The 24,099-nt window shown below is 39.6% G+C and overlaps 1 protein-coding gene across 1 annotated transcript; it reads left to right on the top strand.

Moving 5' to 3' along the window:
* The first annotated feature begins 1,174 nt into the window (after positions 1–1,174).
* Positions 1,175–12,031, top strand: LOC146368155 (uncharacterized). Its single transcript, XM_084913716.1, has 3 exons — positions 1,175–1,327; positions 3,547–3,805; positions 7,254–12,031. The coding sequence occupies exons 2-3, from the start codon at positions 3,562–3,564 to the stop codon at positions 8,237–8,239; spliced, it is 1,230 nt and encodes a 409-aa protein (XP_084769842.1). The 5' UTR covers positions 1,175–1,327; positions 3,547–3,561; the 3' UTR covers positions 8,240–12,031.
* Positions 12,032–24,099: the final 12,068 nt, after the last annotated feature.

Genomic DNA, 24,099 nt, shown 5'->3' on the forward strand with positions numbered 1-24,099 from the left:
AATTTCAGATTTCCCAATAGACGTCCACACCGAACGCGATAGACGTGACCAGAGCGTCAGGTTACAGTTTATTGTCTGGAAGGAAGTTATTCTCTCTAATATGATGTGTTCTCAATGAAAACTAATATAGTCATTTATGCGTAGTGAGCTTTTTGATTTCCAATTAAAAATGTAGTATTTTATTTACAACTGTACTAGTTCTCACCACATGATCAAACTCCTCACCTTATCACTATGAAAGAAACTAGCCACCCTTTGGAGAAAAGTCATTTACACTGCTTGTATCTGTGATCCCATTCTTTCAGTCACTACACAGAGCTCATGACCTTAGGTGGGGGTGGAACCATAGATTGACCAGTAAATCCATGGCTTACACTAAAGCTGCATCAAAGCTCAAACCCCAGGAGAGTTAATGGCTTTCCACATTTATTCATTTGACACCTAAAGTTGATTTTTGATTTCCTGAACTTTCTGGGTTGAAGTTAATCCACAGTTTTCATCAGTGAAGGGTTTTAGGGTTTTTGTAGTGGACACTTTTCTCTCCCATCTTTCCCATGGTCCCTTAACGCAGCATCAGTGTTACAGGTTGTGACTCCGGTGAACAAATTGACACAGTGTGATATTACAGATATTTAAATCTCTCTTTACTGATGATGTTGAAGCTGCCGAAGGCACAGTGAAGTTTTTACACTGAGGTTAACAACTGAAATTTGAAAACCAACAATGCACAACACAAGAGGTTGCCTTCATTCTGCTAACAGGGATGGAGAGGAAGGTAACGCATTGCACCTTAGTTTGTCCATACATTTGACAATTTGCCATGTATTTAGGACGAACAAGTCCTTTATAATAAAGGTTACATTATAATAAAGTGCACCGTGTCATAAAACATAACATATAAACATTTCTACTAAAATATGCCGCAGAAAGGCAAATATGCATTTTTTTAGTCATAATTACACTCAAACACCGTAGCAAAAGTCAATTTAGTACGTCCTATGTTCTATATATCCTTTTTATTGGATTTATTCTATATGCTGCCGTGAAAAAAGGTTGCTGTCGAAAAGAGTTTTGAAGCACAAAAATGCAGGACTTTTTTGTGTAAGGAGGGCAGCAATACACCTTTGATGGGTCTAGTCTGCTGTAAATGCAATAGAAGAAGGAAAGCGGAAGTGACGCGACTCTTACTATTTAGCAGCGTCTTCAGTATCCGAGAGTTTAAGGAGAGACGAACTGCAGCCGAAGAAATCTCAGAAATTGAAAAGACATCAGTGAAGAGATCAGCTGTCCACGCAGACTGTTGGATATCCGAGATAAAGTCACACAGGTGTGTAAAACGGCGTCAATGAGCTAACGCGGGAATACGACTCCTGTAGTACACTGATCAGAGCTCAGTTTGCAGGCTCAGATCTCAAACCAGCAAGGAGCTACGAGCTGTTTATAATAGGAATAACACAAGTTTCTCTCTCTCTCTCTTTTTAATGAAAACCTTTCAGCCCGAAGTTCAGTGAGACACGGGAGGGGCGTGACTAGTAAAAAGGCGGCTTTACACGTTTAAATCAAAGATACGTACAGAGAAAGTGGGGCAGGTCCAGATAGTCCTAAAATACCTCCTATTATGTCTCCTTATTCTAGCTACTTTTCATTGACCTTGAAGGAAAGCGTAACGAGGCCGATTAAAGGTGTGAATGAGAATTAATAAGCACTTTAAAAGGGAAGCACAGTTCAGAGAGCTGCAGTGACTCCAGACTGTGCAAGAGATGGACTACAAAACCCGCAGCTGGGTTCTTATAAACGAGGTTAACAGGGGGTTCAATATTCGCCATTTCAGCAATGTTTCTGTTATGTATTCAATAAATTATAATGCTGTATACGTATACATCTATACTTATATTTAATAGTCCTTTATTTATCCAGGTAAAAATCTCATTTCAAAGAGAGTCCTGGCATCATGGCAGCAAAATTCAAAAAACATGTACCACATAAGCACATAACAATTAAATCAAATACAATATCCTGTACAAACGTGAAAAATATAGAGTAACAGATCATTAAGAGCAACCAGTCTAGACCAGTTAATGGCACTTGCTGGGTTCCCCCTAGACTCTATAAGCAGGGAATTTACCCAATGTGTTGTATAATATGTAATATGTTATGTGATTAGGTAGAGGATCGTAGGGGGTCCTTTTGTCCCTCTCGAGGGTTACTCCCACAGGGCTTAAATCTGGGACTCTCCACCATTAGACCCTAGAACTGATGAAGCTTCTTGGATGAGAGGTGAAACGTCTTCAAGCAACTTAAAGAATTCCAGACGCTTTTCTTTTCAAGCTCCTTAGACTATAATATGTAATATAAATTTATGCAATGTCATTTATGTAAATTTGTATAGATTATATTATATCTTATATACCTATTATGATATGCTATCTTATATTACAATGTAAATTTGAAGAGAAATTTATTTTGACAGTAGTCATAACAGCAATAAAAATAATATATTACTAAAAATAACACCACTGATGGTGAAAAAACAACCACATAACAGCAGTAACCTGTTGTGTGTCTCTTATGTGTTTGTGGAGATGTGCATGGCTTCAGCCCCAGGTGTCTGACCAAGGTCAGAAACGGATTTCGGATGTCATTAAATTACAGTTTTTGTTACTCTGGGAGGAAGTTATTCTCTGTAATGTGATGTGTCATTACCCAGAGCTCATGAGTGACTAATGTGGAGATGGATGCGTAGGTGAGGGTGGGACCATAAACTGATGGCTTTGCTTTTGCGCTCAGCTCTCTCATCACCACAACAGACATCAATGCACTGATGTCTGTTATCGGAGAGTGGGATTATGTCTGGAACCTATCTCAGCTGTCGTAGTGCAGGAAGCTTGGTACACCCTGGACAGGTCGCCAACCTGATGCAGGGCTAACACACAGAGACAGACAACAATTCTTACTCAGATTCTTGCCTATGGGCAACCAGTCACCAATTAACCTAACCCCACTAACTGCATGCCTTTGAAATATGGGAGGAAGCTGGAGTACCCGGAGAAAACCCACATGTACCACATAAGCGATATGGGATATGTTGTCAAAAAGAGTGTGTAATTGGCACAGGTAGATGCCTCAAAGCTTTGAGTACAGCACCAAAACTTTGTCTCTATTATGTTACTCTTGACAGAGTCCTCACCATAAGTGTTTACTGTGGACCTGCACATTTTGCTGTTCCTCAGTAATACTGGTATTTGATGAAACATGGCAGAACTTAAATGAACTGTCTTTTCAGTTGTGCACACTGACTGAGCTACTAATGTGAAGATAAATCCAAATGAGAATATTGCAACTGAAAGCTTTTCACTGCTGTTGCAGTACTAGTTAATACAAAAAAATCCCCTGTAAGATGTATCTCACAAATATTTATAAAAAACAATCTTATCATTCCTCCACTTTATTTATCGTTTTCATATTTTGTCTCAAAACATTTGTCACATTTGTGTTTCCCTGTCATCTCATTAGTAACCTTTTTGTTGTGTCCGTTTGTCCCTCAAGACCTCCCACAACAACATGAAGTGTGAGGAAGAGGAGGGTCTGGATGACCAGCAGGTCTGTAACCAGGAGAGAAATTCCAGTCTGAACAAGCAGAGCCCAGAGCTCCCACAGATTAAAGAGGAACAGGAGGAAGTCTCCACCACTCAGGATGTAGACTCGCTTGTAGTGAAGCAGGAGGCTGAAGGAATCATCGTCTGGACTGGGGAAGAGCGGCTCAGACTACTGGATACAATCTGGAAATGTGAAAAACATGACAAAGGCATGTAATGTTCTTAGTAAAACAAATATGACTCGTGTAGGATTCCAAACGAGACACGAAATTACTTTTACTTTTAGAGGTAGAGGATGAATTTAAGAGCCAAATGCAAGTATCATTGTACCTCTATTATTATACCTTTCCTAAGCCAACTCTATACTTTGTATCAGTCAGCTGATAAACTGACTTAAATTCTTAGACTGAAGAGGTGAGACTAGATTTTAATGCAGCATTTTGTCCAAACTGAATACAATTCTTTGCTTATTGAAGCTGAATCATTTTGAAATTCTTTATATTTACCCACAAATGTTGCTAAACGTTTAGAAAGAAACAAACAATCTTGAGAATGTAAATAATGGTACAACCCAAAAATAACATAAAATAGAACTTAATTTATTCCCAGTTAGATGTTTGTGCTCAGTAAACAGAGATGGGCAGTAACACGTTACTGTAATCCGATTACTTTTTCAAGTAATCGAGTAAAGTAAGGGATTACTATTGCAAAAAAGGTAATTAGATTACTGTTACTTTACCGTAAGCACGCTGTGTTACTGCGTTACTAAAACCGTGATTTTTTTATTTTTTTTTGCGAGAGTGTCTCATGACAGTGACGTAAGCGAGTGCGACGTTTGTGGCAACAGCTGTGTGCAGATCAACAATGGATAATATATCGAGTGCAGGAGAGAGTATGAGCGTGCATCGTTTAAAACGTGGACGTACTGACCTTACTTTGAGTTTGATTCCGTAAAAAGTGACAAAAACATTAGTGTCCGTTGTGCGTGGGAAGAAAACTTATTTTTACAGCAAAAAAACCCCCTAAACTTCCAAGAAAGCACCCAGTACGCTACCACGTAATGGGAAATTCACAGAGAAACTTACGGATTCTTCCACTGACCGCTGCGGCACACCTGCACCAGGGCAAACATCCGCCTGCTATACAGGTGAAAACAGAGCAACAGGACCGCTAGTCTTTGATTTTATTTATTTTCTGCTGTGTTTCACTTGCATTTATTTGAAAGACTGAGTGTAAACACAAAAAATATTTTATTTTTATCTGCTGGAATGTGCAGAAAATAGGTTTAAATGTTAAAACAATTTTTTTCCAGTCAGAGAATGTTGAATATAATTTAATTTTTGCTTGATGCATAAAGTTAAAAGATTAAAACTAATAAAACAAGTTTTAAAAAGAGACTTTTCCATTTGATTACATTTTGTATGATGGATTATGTAGAAAAAGTAGAATTGGGCTGAAAGATCTATTGCTTTATTACCTATTCAGGTTGTAAATCATGTTTTTAAAAAGTAACTAAGTAATTAATTACTTTTGAAAATAAGTAATCAGTAAAGTAACGGGATTACTTTTTGGGGAAGTAATCAGTAATTAGTTACTGATTACTTTTTCAAGTAACTTGACCAACACTGTCAGTAAACATAGTAAAAACATTGTTACTACCTTGAAAACTCCAAGGATAGGAAATGTAATTCCAGATAGCGAAAATAGGACAAGATTCAAATATTTTAATAACAAACAATAAAATATTATGTTGCGTAGATAAATATTTTTTGTTTAATTCATCTTTTAACTTTTGAATTTTTTTTCAAAATTCTTTTTTTTTTTTGGAGTTAGTTTTATTCAAGTAAAACATCATTCAGTTTTGGTCATAATTTAGACATTTAAATTGTTTTAGTCTAGTTTAAGTTAACTAAATATCATAAAACTTTCATAGACAAAATCTAAAGTTGATTTAATTGACTAAACAATAAAGTGTAAAGCTTTGTTGGGTTTTTACTGGAGAGTGTTGCTCCACATGGTTTGCAAAGCATCTTATTTTCATTGACATTATATCTGAAATGTCTCTGTGCATGTACTCTTCTCTGCCTCCTAAATGTTGAGATTTCGTCACATTTTCATTAGAAATTGGAGGTATGGGAGTTGGCTAAACCCACTCTCCGAACCTGTTTACCAGGTGCAGATTAAATGTGCACATCTAACGTCACTGCACAAGAAGATTACTTCTGATTGGATCACTTACAAACTTGTCCAGCCTTTCTAAACAAATGACATTGTTCTGATTGGATTGGAGAGCATTCACACTGTGTGCATAAATGCTTAACAGCTCTTTCATGTGGTGAACAAAATATGGGTTTGATCACTGCATGCTGTAATGTGATCATATACCTCCATCTTGACAGTGTAAAACTTTAGGTTCTGCAGCTCTTGGAATAAATATAAAATTTTCACCAATTGCTATTTTATATCTATTTAATCAAATACAAAAATGTATATTTCTAAATATAATCATAGTAGTCCTAACCAACTGGTATAGTAGTGGTGGACAAGCAGAGAACAATGGCCATAGTAATAAAGGTAGATAATACCAAGTGATAGCAACATCAGGATGAAGGAGAACGAGAAGCTGAAACATTGGTCTCAGTGGTAATGGAAGCACTCTGTGCAGTGACCCTCAAGCTAGGTGAGTGGCTCCAGCAGATCCCCGGAACAACATCCAAGATCTCTGTCCAGAACAATGCAGTCAAACATTGTTTGAACAGCGTATTTTGGCCATATCATAATTTTATGCATATTTTTAAACTTTGAGCTGTATAAACTTGAGTGCTTATTGGACTTAAGCATATCAGGTGATGTGTATTTGCGTAATGAGTGAAGGCGTGGTCTAAGGAGGTCACCACTTTATAGAAATGTGTGCATAATTTTTAGGCAGCTTCTCTTCCTCAGGCAAAATGGGCCAAAAGAGAGATTTAAAAGACTCTTAAAACTCAAAAAATGTGTACGGTCTTTCAGAGGGATGCAGCACTTTTGAAATTGCTCAAATATTGGGGCGTGACCACAGGACCATCAAACATTTTGTTGCAATTAGCAAACAGCATCGGAATAAATGTACCGAGGCAAAAACACACAAATTAACTGCCAAAGATTTAATTTTTTTTTTTTTTTAGAAGGCACTTTCTTCAAGCAGTGGTACGGGAAAAATCTGCATCTTTCAAGAAGACCATGAATTTTATGCAGGACAATTGCATGCATCGAAGTATTCCACTGGATGGCTAGCCTTAAGGATGAAAAAATAATGACATGGCCCCCTTCCTCACTGGACCTAAAGCCTATTGAGAGCCTGTGGGTCCTGCTTAAACGGGAGATTTACAGGATAGGAAAACAATACACCTCTCTGAACAGTGTTTGGGATGCTGTGGTTGCTGCTGCACAAGCGGTTGGTCATCAACAGATTAAGACGCTGACAGACTCCATGAATTGAAGGATTATGACAGTTATTGAAAAGAAGGGTGGTTATATTGGTCACTGAATTTTTTTTTTTTTTTTGACACGGCAGAAATATTTATATGTAAATTTTGAGTTGTTTTATTATTTTCATCTGTTTAAAGTGAAAATAATCTTTTATCAGATGCGTTTTTTCTATTATGTTTGTTCCTTCAGACTTCCCGCAACAACATGTCTGTAAGCAAGAGGAGGATCTGGATGACCAGCAGGTTTTTAACCAGGGGGGCAACTTGAGTCTTGACCAGGAGGACCCAGAGCTTCCACAGATTAAAGAGGAACCAGAGGAACTCTGCACTAGTCAGGTGCTTGTGCTGAAGGTCGAGACTGATACCTTTATAGTGACTTCTACTTATGAGGAACCTGAACCAAACAGTGACCAGCTTCTTTCTTACAACTCTCCTGAACCAGAAAGTCGAGATGAGGATGAAAGTGAGCATGTAGACTCAGGATCAAATAGAAATGCAAAGCCTGAGAAGAGAGGACATCACAGAAACAGTAACACAGCAGACAGCTGTCCTGTGTCAGAGAGTCAGTGTGAAACTGACACAAGTAAAACGTCTTTAAAATGTGACACTTGTGGAAAAACCTTTGAATATAAATACAAACTGACAAAACACCAGAGAGTCCACACAGGTGAGAAGCCACATTCTTGTAGCACTTGTGGAAAAATTTTTAGTTACCTGTCTGCGTTAAAAACTCACATGAGAAGTCACACAGGTGAGAAGCCATATTCTTGTAGCATATGTGGAAAAATATTTAGTTACCTGTCTGCATTAAAAACTCACATGAGAAGTCACACAGGTGAGAAACCACATTGTTGTAGCACATGCGGGAAAAGGTTCAGTGATCTGATGAACTTGAAATCTCATATAAGAGTCCATACTGGTGAGAAGCCATATTCCTGTAGCACCTGTGGAAAAAGATACAGTGATAGGACGAACTTGAAAACTCACATGAGAATTCACACAGGTGAGAAGCCATATTCCTGTAACCTCTGTGGTAAAAGATACAGTGATAGGACAAACTTGAAAACTCACATGAGAACGCACACAGGTGAAAAGCCATATTTCTGTAGCGCCTGTGCGAAAAGATTCACTTATAGGATACAGTTGAGAAGACACATGAAAATCCATGTTGGTTAAAAGCTTCCTTCTTAGATAATGTTTGAAAGCTGTTAGGTGGAACAGTTTAATAGTGGAGCACATGTTCATGAGGAACCAAATCACTTCAAAGCCTGAAGGAAGAGCTCATACCATTATCAGGTCAATATGGTATATATCCCGTCTAGAATAGTAATTAACTCTACTCTCTGAATTGTTTATTCCAATTGTTAGCTTTTTTGTATAAGGAAAACACTGATTTTACAGCCATCCATCCCTTTTATGGCACTTTTCCAGGGCCAAATGTTAGGGCACGCAGTCTAGGCAGAGAATTATAGACATCACTCATCCCGACAACCTGCTTAAGCTCATTTGGGGGACACCAAGGTTCTAGGTTAGCGATAATATATAATTTCTGTAGTGTGGCCCGGGTCTGCCCTTGGGCCCCTTTGTGTTGGAACACCTCACCTAGGAAAAGCTCAGGAGGCATCCTATTCAGATGTCTGAGCCACCTCAATTGGCTGCATGCCACATTATTTTTATTATTTAAGTCGTGTACATAGAACAAGATACAAAGCCTTAAAACGTGTTAAAAACACAACAGCCTTGATAAACATGGAGTAGTTAGGATCTAAAAGCAGGGTTCATCACGTCATCACTTAAAGACCAGATGACAACAAGCCAGATACCCCATGATCCTATGAGGATAAAGAGCTGGACCTGAACCTGTGGTTCGATTAACAGAGTCATTTCTCTTGTACCCTGGCATAGATCTTTCCAGGAGTCAGAATAATGTGTTGCCTCTGTAATTGGAGCACATCTTCCAGTCCCCCCTTCTTAGGCTACCACTCCAGTCAGAGTTGTAGCCTTAGATTGAAAAAGCAGAGAGGTCTGTCAGCCAAGAAAGTGCCACAACATTCAGAGTGTTGAGAAACTCATGGTGAATCTCATCCACCCCAGCAGCCCTGCCACCAAGGAGTTGTTTAACTACCTCAATGACCTCAGCCCCAGTAACGGGCAAGTCATCCCCCTAGTCTCCAGACTCTACTTCATGTACAGAAAGCATGTCAGTGGGATTCAGAAAATCCTTCAGGTTGTCTATTTCTTGTTTCCTCAGTTCAAGTCAGCAGCACCCCACCCATACTATACACCATATGAGTACAGCATCACTTTGCCCTCCTGAGTCACTTGGTAGTTTGCCAGAATCCCTTTGAGGCAGATCAAAAGTCTTGTTTCATGGATTAACCAGACTCCTGCACCAGAGATTTTGTTTCAGCTTCTTCCAGAGCCACACTCTGCTTGGCCCAGTGGAATCTGTTTCCTTTGGAATCCCACAGGATAACCACAGGAGCTCTTTCAGTTTGACAACTCCCTTCACCTTGGTTATTCACCATCTGTTTAGGGATTACCCCATAACAGGCAACTCCCAGCCATAGCTCCGTGCAGGTGCCTCAACAGTGAAGGTGCAGAACATGGTCCACTCAGACTCAATGTACCCAGGCTTCCTCAGAAAACTGCTACTTGATCCATCTCACCACCAGGTGGTGATCAGTTGGCAGCTCTGTTCCTCTATTCACTCATGTGTCCAAGACCACCACTAAAACATTGACAAAATCTATCCTTGACCTTTGACCTGGGGTGTCCTAGTACCACATGCACTTATGCGAATAACTTATGTTCAGACATGGTGGTTGGCACAAAAGTCCAGTGACAAAACATCACAAAAAAATCACACCCCTCTAGTGTGCAATATCATGTAGACATGAACATTAAAATCTAAAAATAGGGAAATAAATTGTCCAGATGTGTCACTTTCCAGCACCCCACCTACTGACTTTAATAAAGCTGGATATTCTGAACTGTCATTCACCTATAATCAGGACCAGGACCTGTTCCCTGACCCAAAGGTGCAGGGGAAAAGACACACTCGTCCACTGGGAAAACCCTATTGTACAGACAGTGAACTTGGTGGGATATTAATATACCCATCCCTAGGGATGGGTACCGGTATCCGGTGCCATGATGGCACCGGTTCTGACATAAACGGTAGTAACCAGACCGAAAAGCAGCGCACATTTCGGTGCTTTATTTCGGTGCTTTTTTTCCTGAGCTGTGATACACTTTAGATTCTAGCCAATCGTTTTACGTTTCCGAGGATAGTAGGCGGGTCCAGGTACGTACGTTCTTTTAGAGCAGAGCTACAGATTAAAAATGCCCAAGGAGGACCGGTCAAATGTATGGCTGTACTTCACAGCAAAAGATGCAAACTCAGCAGCCTGCAACAAGTGCTTTAAGCTGATACTGTGATACTGTCAAAGGAGGTAACACCTCAAATCCGATGAAACACCTGGCGACGCATAGCGTTTTTTTTAAAAGCCGAGAAATGCGCCGTATTTGATAGCTTGCTGCGAGACCTCGCTCCGTGCACATCTACTGCGGGTGGGTTGCCAGTTATCGGACCCGGAGCAACATCCCCAAAAACCCGAAGAATAGAGTCCTGGCCCCTAGCCCTGCCAGTGTAGCAGAAATGATGACGGATGATGATGGCAGCAGCAGCCGTTCTTCTCTGCGTGAGTAGCGTAATGTTGTTCGTGTGTAATTTACGTTGAGTAGGCTAACCACGTTATTACATTAATGCATGTAAGGTGAACTAGCAAACATCATCATAGCTACATGCGGCTGTCTTCTTGTTTGATGGCAGATACTCCCTTCACCCTGGCCAAAAAGGCTAAAATGACCAAAGAAAAAGTGGAAAACAGTTAAACATGAGAGGTTTTTGGATAAAGTTGGTGTTCTCCATTCTTTAAGCACCGGTTTGAGCACCGTTTAAGCACCGGCACCGTTTCAAAAGTACCGGTTTGGCACCGGTATCGGATAAAACCTAAACGATACCCATCCCTACCCATCCCTGCCTGTTGCCTTTCTGTGTATGGGGAATCTAGAGTTTGGAAGAGTCTGGAACATCTCCAGAGCCTGAGCCATGCATTCAGGTGAACCTTACTATGTCTATATCCGGTCCCTCTCAATCTCATGCACTAGCTCAGATTTATGTCCTACCAGAGAGGTAACATTCTATTTGTCAACTTCAGTTTTCCTACCATGAGCCAGGGTTACAACTCCTGGAGCCTCTGCCCTTCACTGCGACCCAAAATGCATTGCACCCGCCCTCTACAGTGCTTTCTGCAGGTGCGGAGTCTGCAAGAGCCCCATGGGTTAAGGTGTGCCCACCAGGTGTTCTCTCTTGAGCCTCCTCCCTAGGCCTGGCATAGGGATAGGCACCAGTATCCATGTCCTGGGCAGGGTGAACTGGTCCCTTGTTTTTCCTTGCTTCAAAGGGGTCACCTAAATCGCTCATCGCTGGTCCCTCACACAGGAACAATTTGCCTGGGAGACCCTACCAGGGTCAAGCCTCTGACATCATAGCCACTGTGATCACTGGGACAAACAAGCCCGGCTAATTTTACATTTGTCTGTATTTGTACTTTTGTTATTCTTTTAAGTTGTAGAGGTGATACTAAAAACATATAAAACAGCTTAAAACAGCTGTAGATTGAAGTTCTTAATCGTTTTCACTAAACTAAGCTTTGTTGTACAAAATAAAGCATGAATTTTATTTGGCTTGTTGCTTTTGTTTAATAGCCTAGATTTCTTTGTCATTCAATAAAGAGGTTTTACTACACAGGAGTAGAAGCTGTAAATTGACACACACAAGACAAATAATATCGAGTCATTATCAATTCATATGTTGTGATGTAGGCTTAAATTTCAATATGCACTTAAAAGTTATGTTTATAAAGTTTACATAAAACCTTAAATAAATCTTTTTAAGACCAACTCTTTTTCTGAACTGTGATCTCTAAGACAGGTGTGTCCAAACGTTTTGCAAAGAAGGTCAGATTTGGTGAGGTGAAAATGTGTGGGGGCCCACCATTCAGCCTGACATTCTTTGAACCATTAGTATTAAATGCAAATTACGTATTGAAATGTTTTTTTTAATTTGAAAATTGCATAGTTATCATGTCTTCACATAAACACAAATAAATTCAAACAGGTTTTTATCCACATACAATAAAGAAAAAGTCTATCTGGGGGGGAAAAAACTTCAGGAAGATTAAACGTATTATTCACTATTAAATGCTCCCTGTAAACTACTGGATTCAAAACGTGAGCACAGGCATATTGTAACACTGACTGAATCAGTGGATCACTCACTCTTTTCTTTTTTTTTTAAACTGACAATCAAAGAACAAATATATATTATTTGATTTTGAATTGCCTATCAAAAGGAAATAGTACTTGTTTTGATTATTTCAATTTTAGATTTGGATCAAAAATATGAAATGGAAAAAAGGGCTGCTGGAACAAATTTAATTTTAAAATTCAATTTGTCTGCTTTACGAGACCTGGTTTCATTGTCCATTGAAAAATTAAAGAATTAATGATACACGGATTGAAAAGAGTCTGTGCATATTCAAAATTGGGGTTTTGATCATCAGAAAAAAATTAATTCGCTGATATTTTAGAATTTATTCACCTCAGAAGACCAAACCAATAGCCTGCATTAATTTGAAGGGTGATACAGAGATCTCAATTACATTGAAAAAGCCAGGTCTTACTCAAAGACAGTGGTTTTATGTTACAGAGGTGACAGTCGGTTAGTCTTTATCTCTATTTTAAGAATAATTTCTCACACAGTACTCTGTAGTAGTAGTAATAATAATAATAATAATAATAATTTATTATTATTATTGCACTTTATTTGTGGGCACCTTTCTAATACTCAAGGTCCTTACAAAGCATAGAAGACAAACTCATTCTCAGGATCATGTTATCTTCGGACTCTACTGCAGAAGAGTATCAAATAAGTTTTTGCAAAATCCGCAGACAGTTACTGCTTGGTTTCTTTAGGAGTATGAAACTGTGATTTACTGTTTACTTCTTTCAGATCAGTAACACCATCTGAGCCGGTTCTAGACAGGCATATATGAGGGGGCAGAGAGAAATGTAAATATTAACAAAACTTTAAAAAGTAGGCCAAGTTACAAAGAAAAAGGCAATAAATCAAGTCTTGAAAAATAAAACTGAAAAATAGAAATACAGAATAAAAAAAAAATCTCCATCCAGATCTTTACAACCAACAACATAAAATCTATCCCCACACGCTGCTCCCCGGGCGCTGCACTGGTGGCTGCCCACTGCTTCACTGAGTGAATGGGTTAAATGCAGAGAAGAATTTCCCCACGGGGATCAATAAAAGTGTACATTATTATTATTATTATTATTATTATCTTAATTAAATGGCCTAATTCTCAAATAAATTTGCAAAATAAAGTATGAATACAATAAGACATTCATTTCATGGAAACTCAAATTAACAGTCACATTAAACGCACATCATTGCCTGCCGTAGCGTTCTTCACAGTTGCACTTCACCTTAAAGGTAGGTTGATAAATTGCATTTAGCTTAACCACAATACTTTCACATGTGTTCTTTATATACCCGAGTCCAGCTTCAAGGCGGTGGCAAGAGTCAAAACCTGCGGTCCACACACTTTAGGCACAGTCCGTGTTGAGCGTTACTTCCGCTCCACCAAGTTTAAAACAAAGTCTCGCAACTAAAGGAAAAATTTAAAAAAATATATTTAAAACAAATACAAAATTAAAACATTAAAATAATTCACTGTCAGTTACATTGTGACGATAGAAGTTGGCTGCATAATTTTGCTCTGCTCTGATTTGCATACTAACAGTGCTGGGGTGAGTGGGGCAGCCTGCGCACCGAGCACGGAGGGAAACAACTAACAAGACATGAAACCCATTATCTCATCATTATCTTTATGAGACCCGCGATGTAAAATGAGACAGTGCTTAACTTGAATCATTGGGAGGGCGCTAGTACAAGTTTCCGACTAGCCTGCCGGAAACACAATGAAGAAGAAGAAGACGAAAAACGGAGGTGACGCGGTGTTATCGCTGTTCGGCGCAGTAGAATTTACGGAGAGACTTGGTGAGCAGGCGATGAAATCTAAAACCTTACTAAAGCTCGATGAAGAAATCATCCGTGAATGCAGACTATTGGATATCTGAGATAACAGGTATGTAAAACTGTCATGTTAAAAGATCCACTACGAAACGTGTATCCTACGTCTTTCCCTGCAGGACTTATGAACGACAACCACTGGTAAAAAAGAACGCTTGAGCACAAAGGCGGGAGTTTTAAAGAAAAGCGAAGATATGTTTTTAGATTTACTCACCGTCTACTATGGCGTTATTTTTGTGCCACTCGTCTGAGCGCACGTAAAAAGAATTTGTCAGCACGAGTGTTGCATTTTGAGGATAAACTTTTTTTGAGCGAAGAAAGGCTAACTTTTAGCGAGCAAAATTCACTGCTGCGTGCAAAAACTTATTTCAGTGTTTTCTTTTATCCATTTACACAGCCCCTCGCTCAGTACTTGCTTTTGCTCAGATCTCTGCGGACCTGCAGCATTTAGATGGTTTACACAGTGCAGCTGTAGATCTGTAAGGCCAAGGGACTGTGCGCACCGCGCTCCCCCAATAACAGGAAGTAGTGTGGAGACAAAGCACGCAACGGAATTGAAAACGTAGAAAAAGAGAAAAAAACATTTGTTTTTACCCAGTTACATAATTTACATTTCGTCATTTGTGTGTGTGTGCGCGCGTCACACACATGTGTGAAGGGGTTGTATTGTGATGTGGATATGTGGGGTAAACGACTATCTTTGAGCAGAAATGTCTAAACCGGTGAGGTGATTTCAGTAGGCACATGATGGGCTGAGCCAGGGTCTCCCAATGCTTTCACACAAAATCTCTTATGATAATGACCCATAGCCTTTTTTTCACACCTTGGCTTATCAATGATCATTGACTCACTTAAGAAGTCCCTAAAGTGGGTCAACGATCCTCTTAATGGACAGCTCCCACTAGGTTTTAAATACCTGGGACTAAGGCTGGGCCATATCATACCGTTCACGGTAATACCGGTATAATGTTGGGCAACGTTAAGAAAATGAAATATCGTGATAGAATATGGGTAAAACGCGCATGCGCAGTGCCTTTGTTTTCATAAGCACATGGCGGAAAAAGCATGGCAGCGACAGAGAATGAGAAGGGGGAAAGCGGATCGTTGAATGAAGCAGAATTGATTTGTTAAAATGCTGCAACTGAATTCTGGTTGTGTTTACTGACCTCGAAACGATTTTATGTGGTACACGGCGCTCGAAAATGTGTCAAATGTTTTAGTAAAACTTTGCTAAGCTATGAACCCGCACCGCTTGATGGATTGTCGAAGCATTACGGCATCGTAGGCAGGAGCCTCGCGGAGTGATACGTACTGTGCTTCACAATGGGCGATGTATTGAGTTTGAAAATATATCGATATATTTTTATATGAGATGTGACAATATCGTTTATATCGATGTAGTCTATGTTACTTGAGCCGCAAGTTTGTCTCTCTTAGGACTGGGCGATATGGCCTAAAATCCATATTGCGGTACTCCATCCCCTTCAGGTCCCAAAGTCAAAGGAACACTGAGAGTTAAAAACAGTCTAAATTCTTTCATCTTTAATAAAATGATCAGCGTTGCTGCTTTACCAGGTGTAACAATTAAGTTACACCATGAAAACAGAAGTTATTAAATTTAACGGAGTTACAAGTTAACAGGAAGTTAGCTCGCTAGTTTCCACCTAAACATGACATATGACATATTCTGACTGAGAGATTTTTGAAACTAATTAAAACGTACAGCTCTGCTATCTCTTCCAACATAAATGAAGACAGAAAACTAAACAGCAGTGGCGTTTGTGGGGTTACTGAAGTTGGACTACCTGGTATATAATGTTGTGCTACGTGATTGCTAGCGACACAGCTATGTTAGCATAACATTAGCACAGTGAAGCTGGAGGATGAACGCCAACTTTTTTTCCACTCGATAAAAGTTAACGTGAGGGATTCTGGTGGTTTGGGACAAATGCAATCGCATAGCAGGATGCTATACACAGGGCAAACTTCAGTCAGGAGAACAACTGAGATTATTCATCCACAATACGAGGTTAGTTATTAATATACTGCAACAACATGGGAACAGAACAGCTGCGAGAGAATTCAGCATTAATGAATCAGTGTTACGGAAGTGGAGGAAGCGCAGTTTTTGGCTTGTCCCATATTTCAAAAGTGCTTCATCTCTTTCCTATGACTGTCGCCTGCCATAATTTGCAGATGATAATGGTTGTAGCCGCTGCGATGCTTTCGACCAAAACAGGCGCAGCTTGATGACATCATCAACATGCGCTATCGCGGTAGAGCGATATAGTGAAAATCTCTATCGTTGGCCAAATTTATATCGCTTCTATCGCCCACCCCAGTCTCTCTTTCGTCCACTTTTGTCTCTACACAACGTTACTCTGCCTCGCCTCTCTCCTTCACTGAACACAACTCCCCCTCCCCCATCGCTTCACCTGCAGGCAACAACAAGATGACACGGAAGCTATCAAAGAGGAGCTGGTCGGTAAAAAGAAAACATTTGGAGATTACTATTTTAGTGCTGTTAGCGTGACGTTAACGCCATAACTGCATTAACGGGGTAAATCTCTGTTAACGAGTTACAGCGGATCACCCCGTGCGTGGGGCTGGACGGCGTCAACGAGCTAACTGGGCTAACACGTTGATGCCTAAAATCCTTTCATTTTCTCAAAAATCGACAGTGTGCCTTATGTATGAATTCTGGTAGTTTACATTTTGACTGCACAATTGTGAGCTTTTTGTTATGCACAAAAACAACATTATTTTACTTATGGAGTATTATTATTTAATAAATGCTGATAATTTATTTCTGAGTATTTTTTTTCTTGTACATCTATGCTGTATGTTAATAAAAGTGCCTGTGTGAGATTTGGGACACAGTTCTGACTAAGAACTCTCTTTTTGTTCTTAATTTATGGCTTTAAAAAGTATCGAGATATATATCGTATATCGCCATCCAGCTAAAGAATATATGAATATATGAATTTTGGGTCATATTGCCCAGTCCTACTTGAACATAATATTACCGTATTGTGTCTGTATAACCTCTTTTTGCGTTTTGTGGATATTATACATGGTTATGCTGAGGATATGTCGGCTAATTTCCAACGGAAATGCCTTTTGGTTAAACTGTCAGCAAGGAATTTGCATTTGCACTGTTAAATTTTTATATAACTTTAATGCACATAAAAACAGCTGCTTGTTTAAGTGAAAATACATTGATGTTTTTTGTTTTTTTTTTGCACTAATAAAGTTGTGAGCAACATGCTCACAGTGTACAGACTTGCTAGAATATATTTGCTCAGATGTGCCTTCACATCTGTCATCATATTAGTAACCTTCTTGTTATGTCCCCTTATCATTTAAGATCCCCTACAGCAATATGAAGTGTGAGGAAGAGGAGAGTCTGAATGACCCGCAGGTCCATAACCAGGAGAGGAACTTTGGTCTGAGTGAGGATGGTCCAGAACTTCCACAGATTAAAGAGGAACAGGAGGAAGTCTGCACCAGTCAGGAAATAGCGAAGGTTATAGTGAAGCAGGAGTCTGAAGAAATCTTCGTCTGGACCGGGAAAGAGCGGTTCAGAGTGCTGGATAACAGCTGGAAACGTGAGGAAGACTTGCACTGCACAGGTATATAAAACTTAATCATATTTTCCCTATTAAGACTGTTTTGATGTAGGATCATGTAGTGGATATATAGTGCATTTACCTCTTGGTTGAGCCCAGGCTCATAGTCAGGCTCACCTTAACAACCTAACCCGAGAACGCTTTTTCACTGTTTACAACAGTGTGTGAAATATACTGACTACACTTATACGGTTTTAACAAAATATTGAGCCAGCAGGCACGGCCCCTTCTGCTTATTGTGTTATGACAAAAATTTACATCATTGGGACCCAAGCAGACCTTAAAGTCCAAAACCTACTGAACTTTGAGAACAGGAAGTTTTGCTATTTTCAAAGGGATCGTACTTTTTTTTTTTTTTTTTTTTTTTTTTTTGTTCTCTGTTTACAGAGCACAAACTCTCCCTCTCCTTTTATCTTGTGCTCTTTCACAAAAACATGTATGGTGCCTTTCTGAACAATTTGGCTTAACTTTCTTAAATTTATGTGTTGATGCATGCACGGTGAATCCAAATCAACTCTTTGGGACTTGCCAAATTTACATCTGCAACATGCCAACTGTTGCGTGACGTCCCATCTGAGAGATGTGAAACGCAGCATTAGAAATGTACAGCCCACACTCACCACAGACTTTTTGCACTCTCCCACAGGTCCGCACACACACGATATTATCAAACTAGAAGAAAATGGACCCCTCAAACACGAAGATTCTGACTCTGTAACAGTGCCGGATGAAGATGGGTTTTCTGTCCACTCCTCTGGGCTGGACTCTGCTGATAGTGAAGATGAAGCTGACTTGAGTGAAGAAATGTATCCGTACTATGACACGTACGTATACATTTATGAAATATTGTTTGTTTCTGAGTTAGAGAAAATAACTATGCAGCATTAAATATACATCATTATATTATTCTCATGGTGAATGCTTCTAACACTGTGCAACTTCTGTGTGTGAAGTGATGATGATTATGATGATGATTATGAGGAGGAGGAGGAGGAGGAGGAGGAAGAAGAAGAAGAAACCGAAGCCGCCACTACTCTGGATGGAGGCAGAAGAAGATTAAGGAGTCAGAGGAGTTGGCCTTCAGCAAACAAAGCCAAGCGCTCTAGGTCAGAGCCACTCTCTGGTGATGCAGCTGCCTGGAAAAGTGAAAAGGACCCCGACAACTTGCCACACCCCCTGCCACATTTCCTGCCCACGAGAAAGCCAGGTATCCAACTACCTCTTTCAGAGTATCTGACCAATCCATCTCCATCTAAGCTCTTCAAGATGTATTTTAACTGGGCGGCTGTCAAAACACTGTGTGCAAACACAAACAAAAATGCAGCAAAAAATATTGCTGCAGGTAAAAAATTCAAATGGGCTGAGCTCACAGAGGCTGAACTCTATCGCTACATTGGCCTGACACTGTACATGTGGATTCTGAAGCTGCCAAATATCAGGGATTTTTGGCGTGTCAGTTCCATCTTTTATGTGCCATATCCTAGCAAGGTAATGTCGAGAACCCGGTTCCTCCTCATCACCTGGAACATTCATATGAGTGACCCTGCTGAAGATGAACTCAACGACCGCAAAAAAGGCACCGATGATTATGACTGCCTGCACAGAATACGCCCCCTGTATGACAGTTTGCGGTTAGCTTGCAAAGCGATGTACCATCCCCAGAAAAACCTCTCTGTGGATGAGCGCATGGTACCGACCAAAGCCAAAACTGCCCTAAAGAAAAACATAAAGAATAAGCAAAAAAAGAGGTGGATAAAATTTTTTGTGTTGTCTGACAACACGGGGTACATTTTTGACTTCAAGGTTTATACAAGGAAGTCCACTCTGGCAACCGGGAGGGGGCTGTCATTTGATGCAGTGGTGTCTCTCGTCAACAAAAACTGCCTGGGATCTGGATATCACATTTACTGTGATAAGTTTTATACCAGCCCAGCACTGTTCCGCCACCTTCACGACCTGGGGTTCGGAGCATGTGGCACATTTCGGGACACGAGAATCGGCACCCCAAAAACCAAAGTTAATGCCTTGACCAAAGAATCTCCAAGAGGGACAGTCAGGTGGATCAGAGAGGGAGCCCTCATTTTCATCAAGTGGATGGACACAAGGGAGGTGAGTGTGTGCTCCACCATGCACACTGCCTTCTCAGGGGACACTCTGAAAAGGATGTGTAAGGTTGGTGGAAAACGCAGAGTAGTCGAGGTGCCAGTGCCATCGGCTGTGAAAGACTACAACAGCTTTATGGTGGAAGCTGACCTGTCAGACCAGCTGATTGGCTCCTATTCCTCATGGAGAAAGAGCAGGGCGTGGTATGTGATGGTGCTGTATCATTTCATTGACATTGCTGTAACAAACAGCTACTTAATCAGCAAGGAGCTGTGTGGCAGACTGGAGGAGCAGCCTGTGAAGCACCAGGCCTTCCTGGAACAGCTGATAGCTGAGCTCTGTGAGGTTCCCCTACAATCAGTCCCAGAGAGGTATCAGCACATCCCTGTTGCCATTGTTGAAGGGGCATCTGGCCATAATAAAGCCTCAAAGGGGCGAAGGAAGTGCAAACTGTGTCGGAAGTGCACTCCGTTCATGTGTGAGGCATGTAGAGTGGCTCTGTGTGTTATCGTTGACAGGAACTGTCACAAGCTGTATCACAGCTCCTTAAAGGGTACTGAAAATTAAAATTGGACTTCATGCTTCTCTGTATACAAGTTTCCCTGACACTTAAAACTTTGATTAGACTGTTGAAAATTGTTTATTTTGATATATTGTAACTTTGCAAATGTTTCACATGTGCATTTTGTTTTAGTTTTTAATGCTGTTAATACATTTAAAAATGATTGCATCTCAAAAATGAAGCTATAAACATACTAGCAATAAATTTCGAGAGCTTCAAAAGGATTCTGTGACAATTTTCTTTTTCCATTTATAATTTTGAGGCACACAGCTATTAAAAAAAATTGTATGTAGAGAATTACATCTTTATAAAAATCTGTTTTTTGGGCTTATTGTACTTTACCCATTTATTAGTTACTAAGAACTTATTACATATTGAATTTGGAAAATGAAGGTTATAATTATGTAGCCAGCTGAAATGGCACATTTCACACAGCATGTAAAAATACAAGGATAAGCTGTAGCAGACTTGTTCTATGGGAGATCACAACTTGGAACCCTCTTACCATCTGTAGACCAAAGAACAGATTGGTCTGTAGGCCTGGATTAGTTCCACAAGTTACCATACCAGCGTATGTGAATTACCTTCATAATACTGAAAACCCAGGTTTGAACTTGAAGTTAACTCATCAGCCTCAAATTTTGCTTCAAAGTACAAACTTGTGATCACAGTATCTGCAGCTTCTGTGTTTTAGTTGATAGTTGCTATGATAACTTTCTTTACCCTTAAAAAAAAAAAAAACTCTGGCAGACTTGGAGTTAGCTGAAAATTAATCAAACTTTGTAACAAATTCAAATCATTAAACTAATAAATAATGTCTAAAGATACATTTAATTGATACTATGTAATTTAATTAAGACAATAGAGGCCCTATGGCATACATACAACAACGACCAAGAAAAAACAAATGAATTCAATTTTATTTATTTGGCGCCAAATCATAGTAACTGTTGCCTCAAGGTGCTTTATATTGTAAGATAAAGACTCCACAACAATACAGTGAGTGAAAAAGAACGTGCATCATGGAAACCCCCGGTAGCCTAACTGCATATTGCAGAATAACTTAAGGCAGTATTAAGGGTCACGCAATCCAGCCCTAATATTTGATTAATATGCACATTGAAGGACATATACTCTTTGAAAATACCTTCAAGATTCCTCAGTGCAACTAGAGGCCAAGGTAATACCATCCACAGTAATAATCTGGTTTGGTACCAAATTCCTAAGATTTTTAAGGGGCAAGTACAATAACCTCAGTTTTATATGAACTGAGCAGCAGAAAATGCAAGGCCATCTAGGTCTTTATGTCTTTAACACATTCCTGCAGTTTAACAAATTGTTGTGCGTTATGCCATCTTTGCCTTCTAATGATATTGCCTATAGGAAGCATGTAAACAGAATTGGCCCTAGCACAGAACCCTGTGGAACTCTCCATTTACATGAACAAACGAGTCTATTAGAGAGATAGAATTCAAAACACTGAAGCGCTGTAGCTGTTTAAGTAAGTTAAATAACTACAGCATGTTCTAATCACTGTAATAAAATACTATGGCCAATAGTATTGAATGCTGCACTGAGGTCTAGCAGGACATGAGTCCACTGTCAGGGACGAAAGAAGATCATTTGAGACCTTCACTAAAGCCATCTCTGTACTGTGATGGGCTCTGAAACCTGACAAAAAGTCTTCAAATAGGAAATTCCTCTGTAGATGACCGAATCCCCCAGGTATAGTATATTGTAATGTTTAGTGTGTGTGAGGAAATGAACCTTTGTAGATAAATTTTATGTAAGCTTTTATTTTTTAAACATTTTTCTGAACAGCCTCCACCACTTTGCAGTCTGCCTCCCAACCCACTACTAGCAACCATCACGATGCCCTGGCCAGCTACCGGCTCCTTTCACCGCTCCATCCCAACACACCAACCTACACAACTATACAACCTCCCCAGCAAATAGAGTCTGCTTTGAATACCTTTGATAATGAAAGTATGCTTTGATAAAATTAGTTTCATCACAATTTCATTGTAATTTTACCATCGAAACACTAATTTATGTTATTAAATATCATCTTATTTTGATTTTTTTAGATTCCAGACTCTGTGAGGCAACTTTTAAAAGGCAAATTCTAAAATGTTGTACTTTGAAATTTTACATAGGATTTCATCTACATGCGAAAGGGATAAACTTGTAAACAGTTTGAGCTGATTGAACTACTTAAACTTGAAATCAAAATGTGAAGCCATAACGTATGGATATAGTTGTTTTTTTTCTCATCACAATGCTTATCCGGTTTATCACAAGCCAGTTTTATTGTTCTTCTTAACAGATGCAGCCTTCCAAAAACTGATAACTATGGTGACAGAGCTGACCAGAGAAGTCAGGGACCTCCGTGAGGAGTTCAGAGCCTTCCGTCAATCCTGCAGCAATGAACCTGTTGATGCTGGCGTTTTGCCTCTGGATTTGCCTTTACATAATATGGATGAGCTGAACAATGCAGAGGCAACTCTGCAGTTACCGGAAGCAAATAAAACAATGGTAGGTTCTTAAAGCTTATGTAACTTTTGTAACTCAGAACTTTATAAATTGTCCAATTTGGTTCAACTTCTTAAAATTGCCTGCTGCTGTATGTCCTGCTTGAATATACATCAACATGCTATCATCGGAAGATCCAACAAATAGGAATTAACCAAAATATTTCCTATTATCTCTGGAAAATTAAGCAGTGGGAAAAAAAAACATTGTCTCTTTCAATTATTTCATGTCAACTCACAAGCATATTCATACACATTTAAAACACAAGTCACAATAATTCAATTTTTGAAAATATTTTGATAGGTGAGACGCTTTTCTTTGATTGGAGGGACCACATTGGAGGTGCGAGTCCGTCGTATACTAGCCTATGCCATTACAAATGAGCTGGCCTCTGGACTTAACTGGACTGGGAGAAAAAATAAGGACCAGACCAAGCAAAAAAGAGCATTTAAAGAGACAGTGCTCTGCAAGTGTATCTTTGGTAAGTTTTATTGTTTATTGTAGTTTTATGAGCCTTCAGTGAACCAATAGAGTGGATCAATTGAAGTGCTACATGCATCTGTCATTTTCTGTGTCAGGTCTTTGCTAGATTTTTTTCCTCTTTCTGAAGAACATGACTTTTATGTCCTGTTAACCTGGAGATAGTGTTTTAGGTCTTCCACTTCTTTTGTCCTCCATTTGTTCAGTTTCTTCCCTTTTTTTAAGGATACCTGGCACACAATGCTAAGACGTGCCAAATTTGCAGCTAATAGCTCTGTGGGAATCACCTTGTTGGTAAAAAAATTATAGTTATGTCCATCACACTGGCATTTTTCATGATTCAGCTTGACAGTTTAATTATGTATTTGGGACCGCTGAATTGGAGTGACAACCAAAAATTTCTTTGGACAGGCCAAGCCACAAATGCTGAGCTTTCAGCTAATAACACTCAGAGTTTCTTGAAGTCTCTTCACAGGCACCTTAAAGCCCACCAACATCTCACGTTAGCTGATCTCAATAGGTAACATAATAGGGTGAGGCAAGGTCTCACAATGGT

The sequence above is a fragment of the Perissodus microlepis genome, chromosome 18, assembly GCF_051167445.1.
Source record: "Perissodus microlepis isolate ML-2025 ecotype Zambia chromosome 18, ASM5116744v1, whole genome shotgun sequence".
Lineage (NCBI taxonomy): Eukaryota > Metazoa > Chordata > Actinopteri > Cichliformes > Cichlidae > Perissodus > Perissodus microlepis.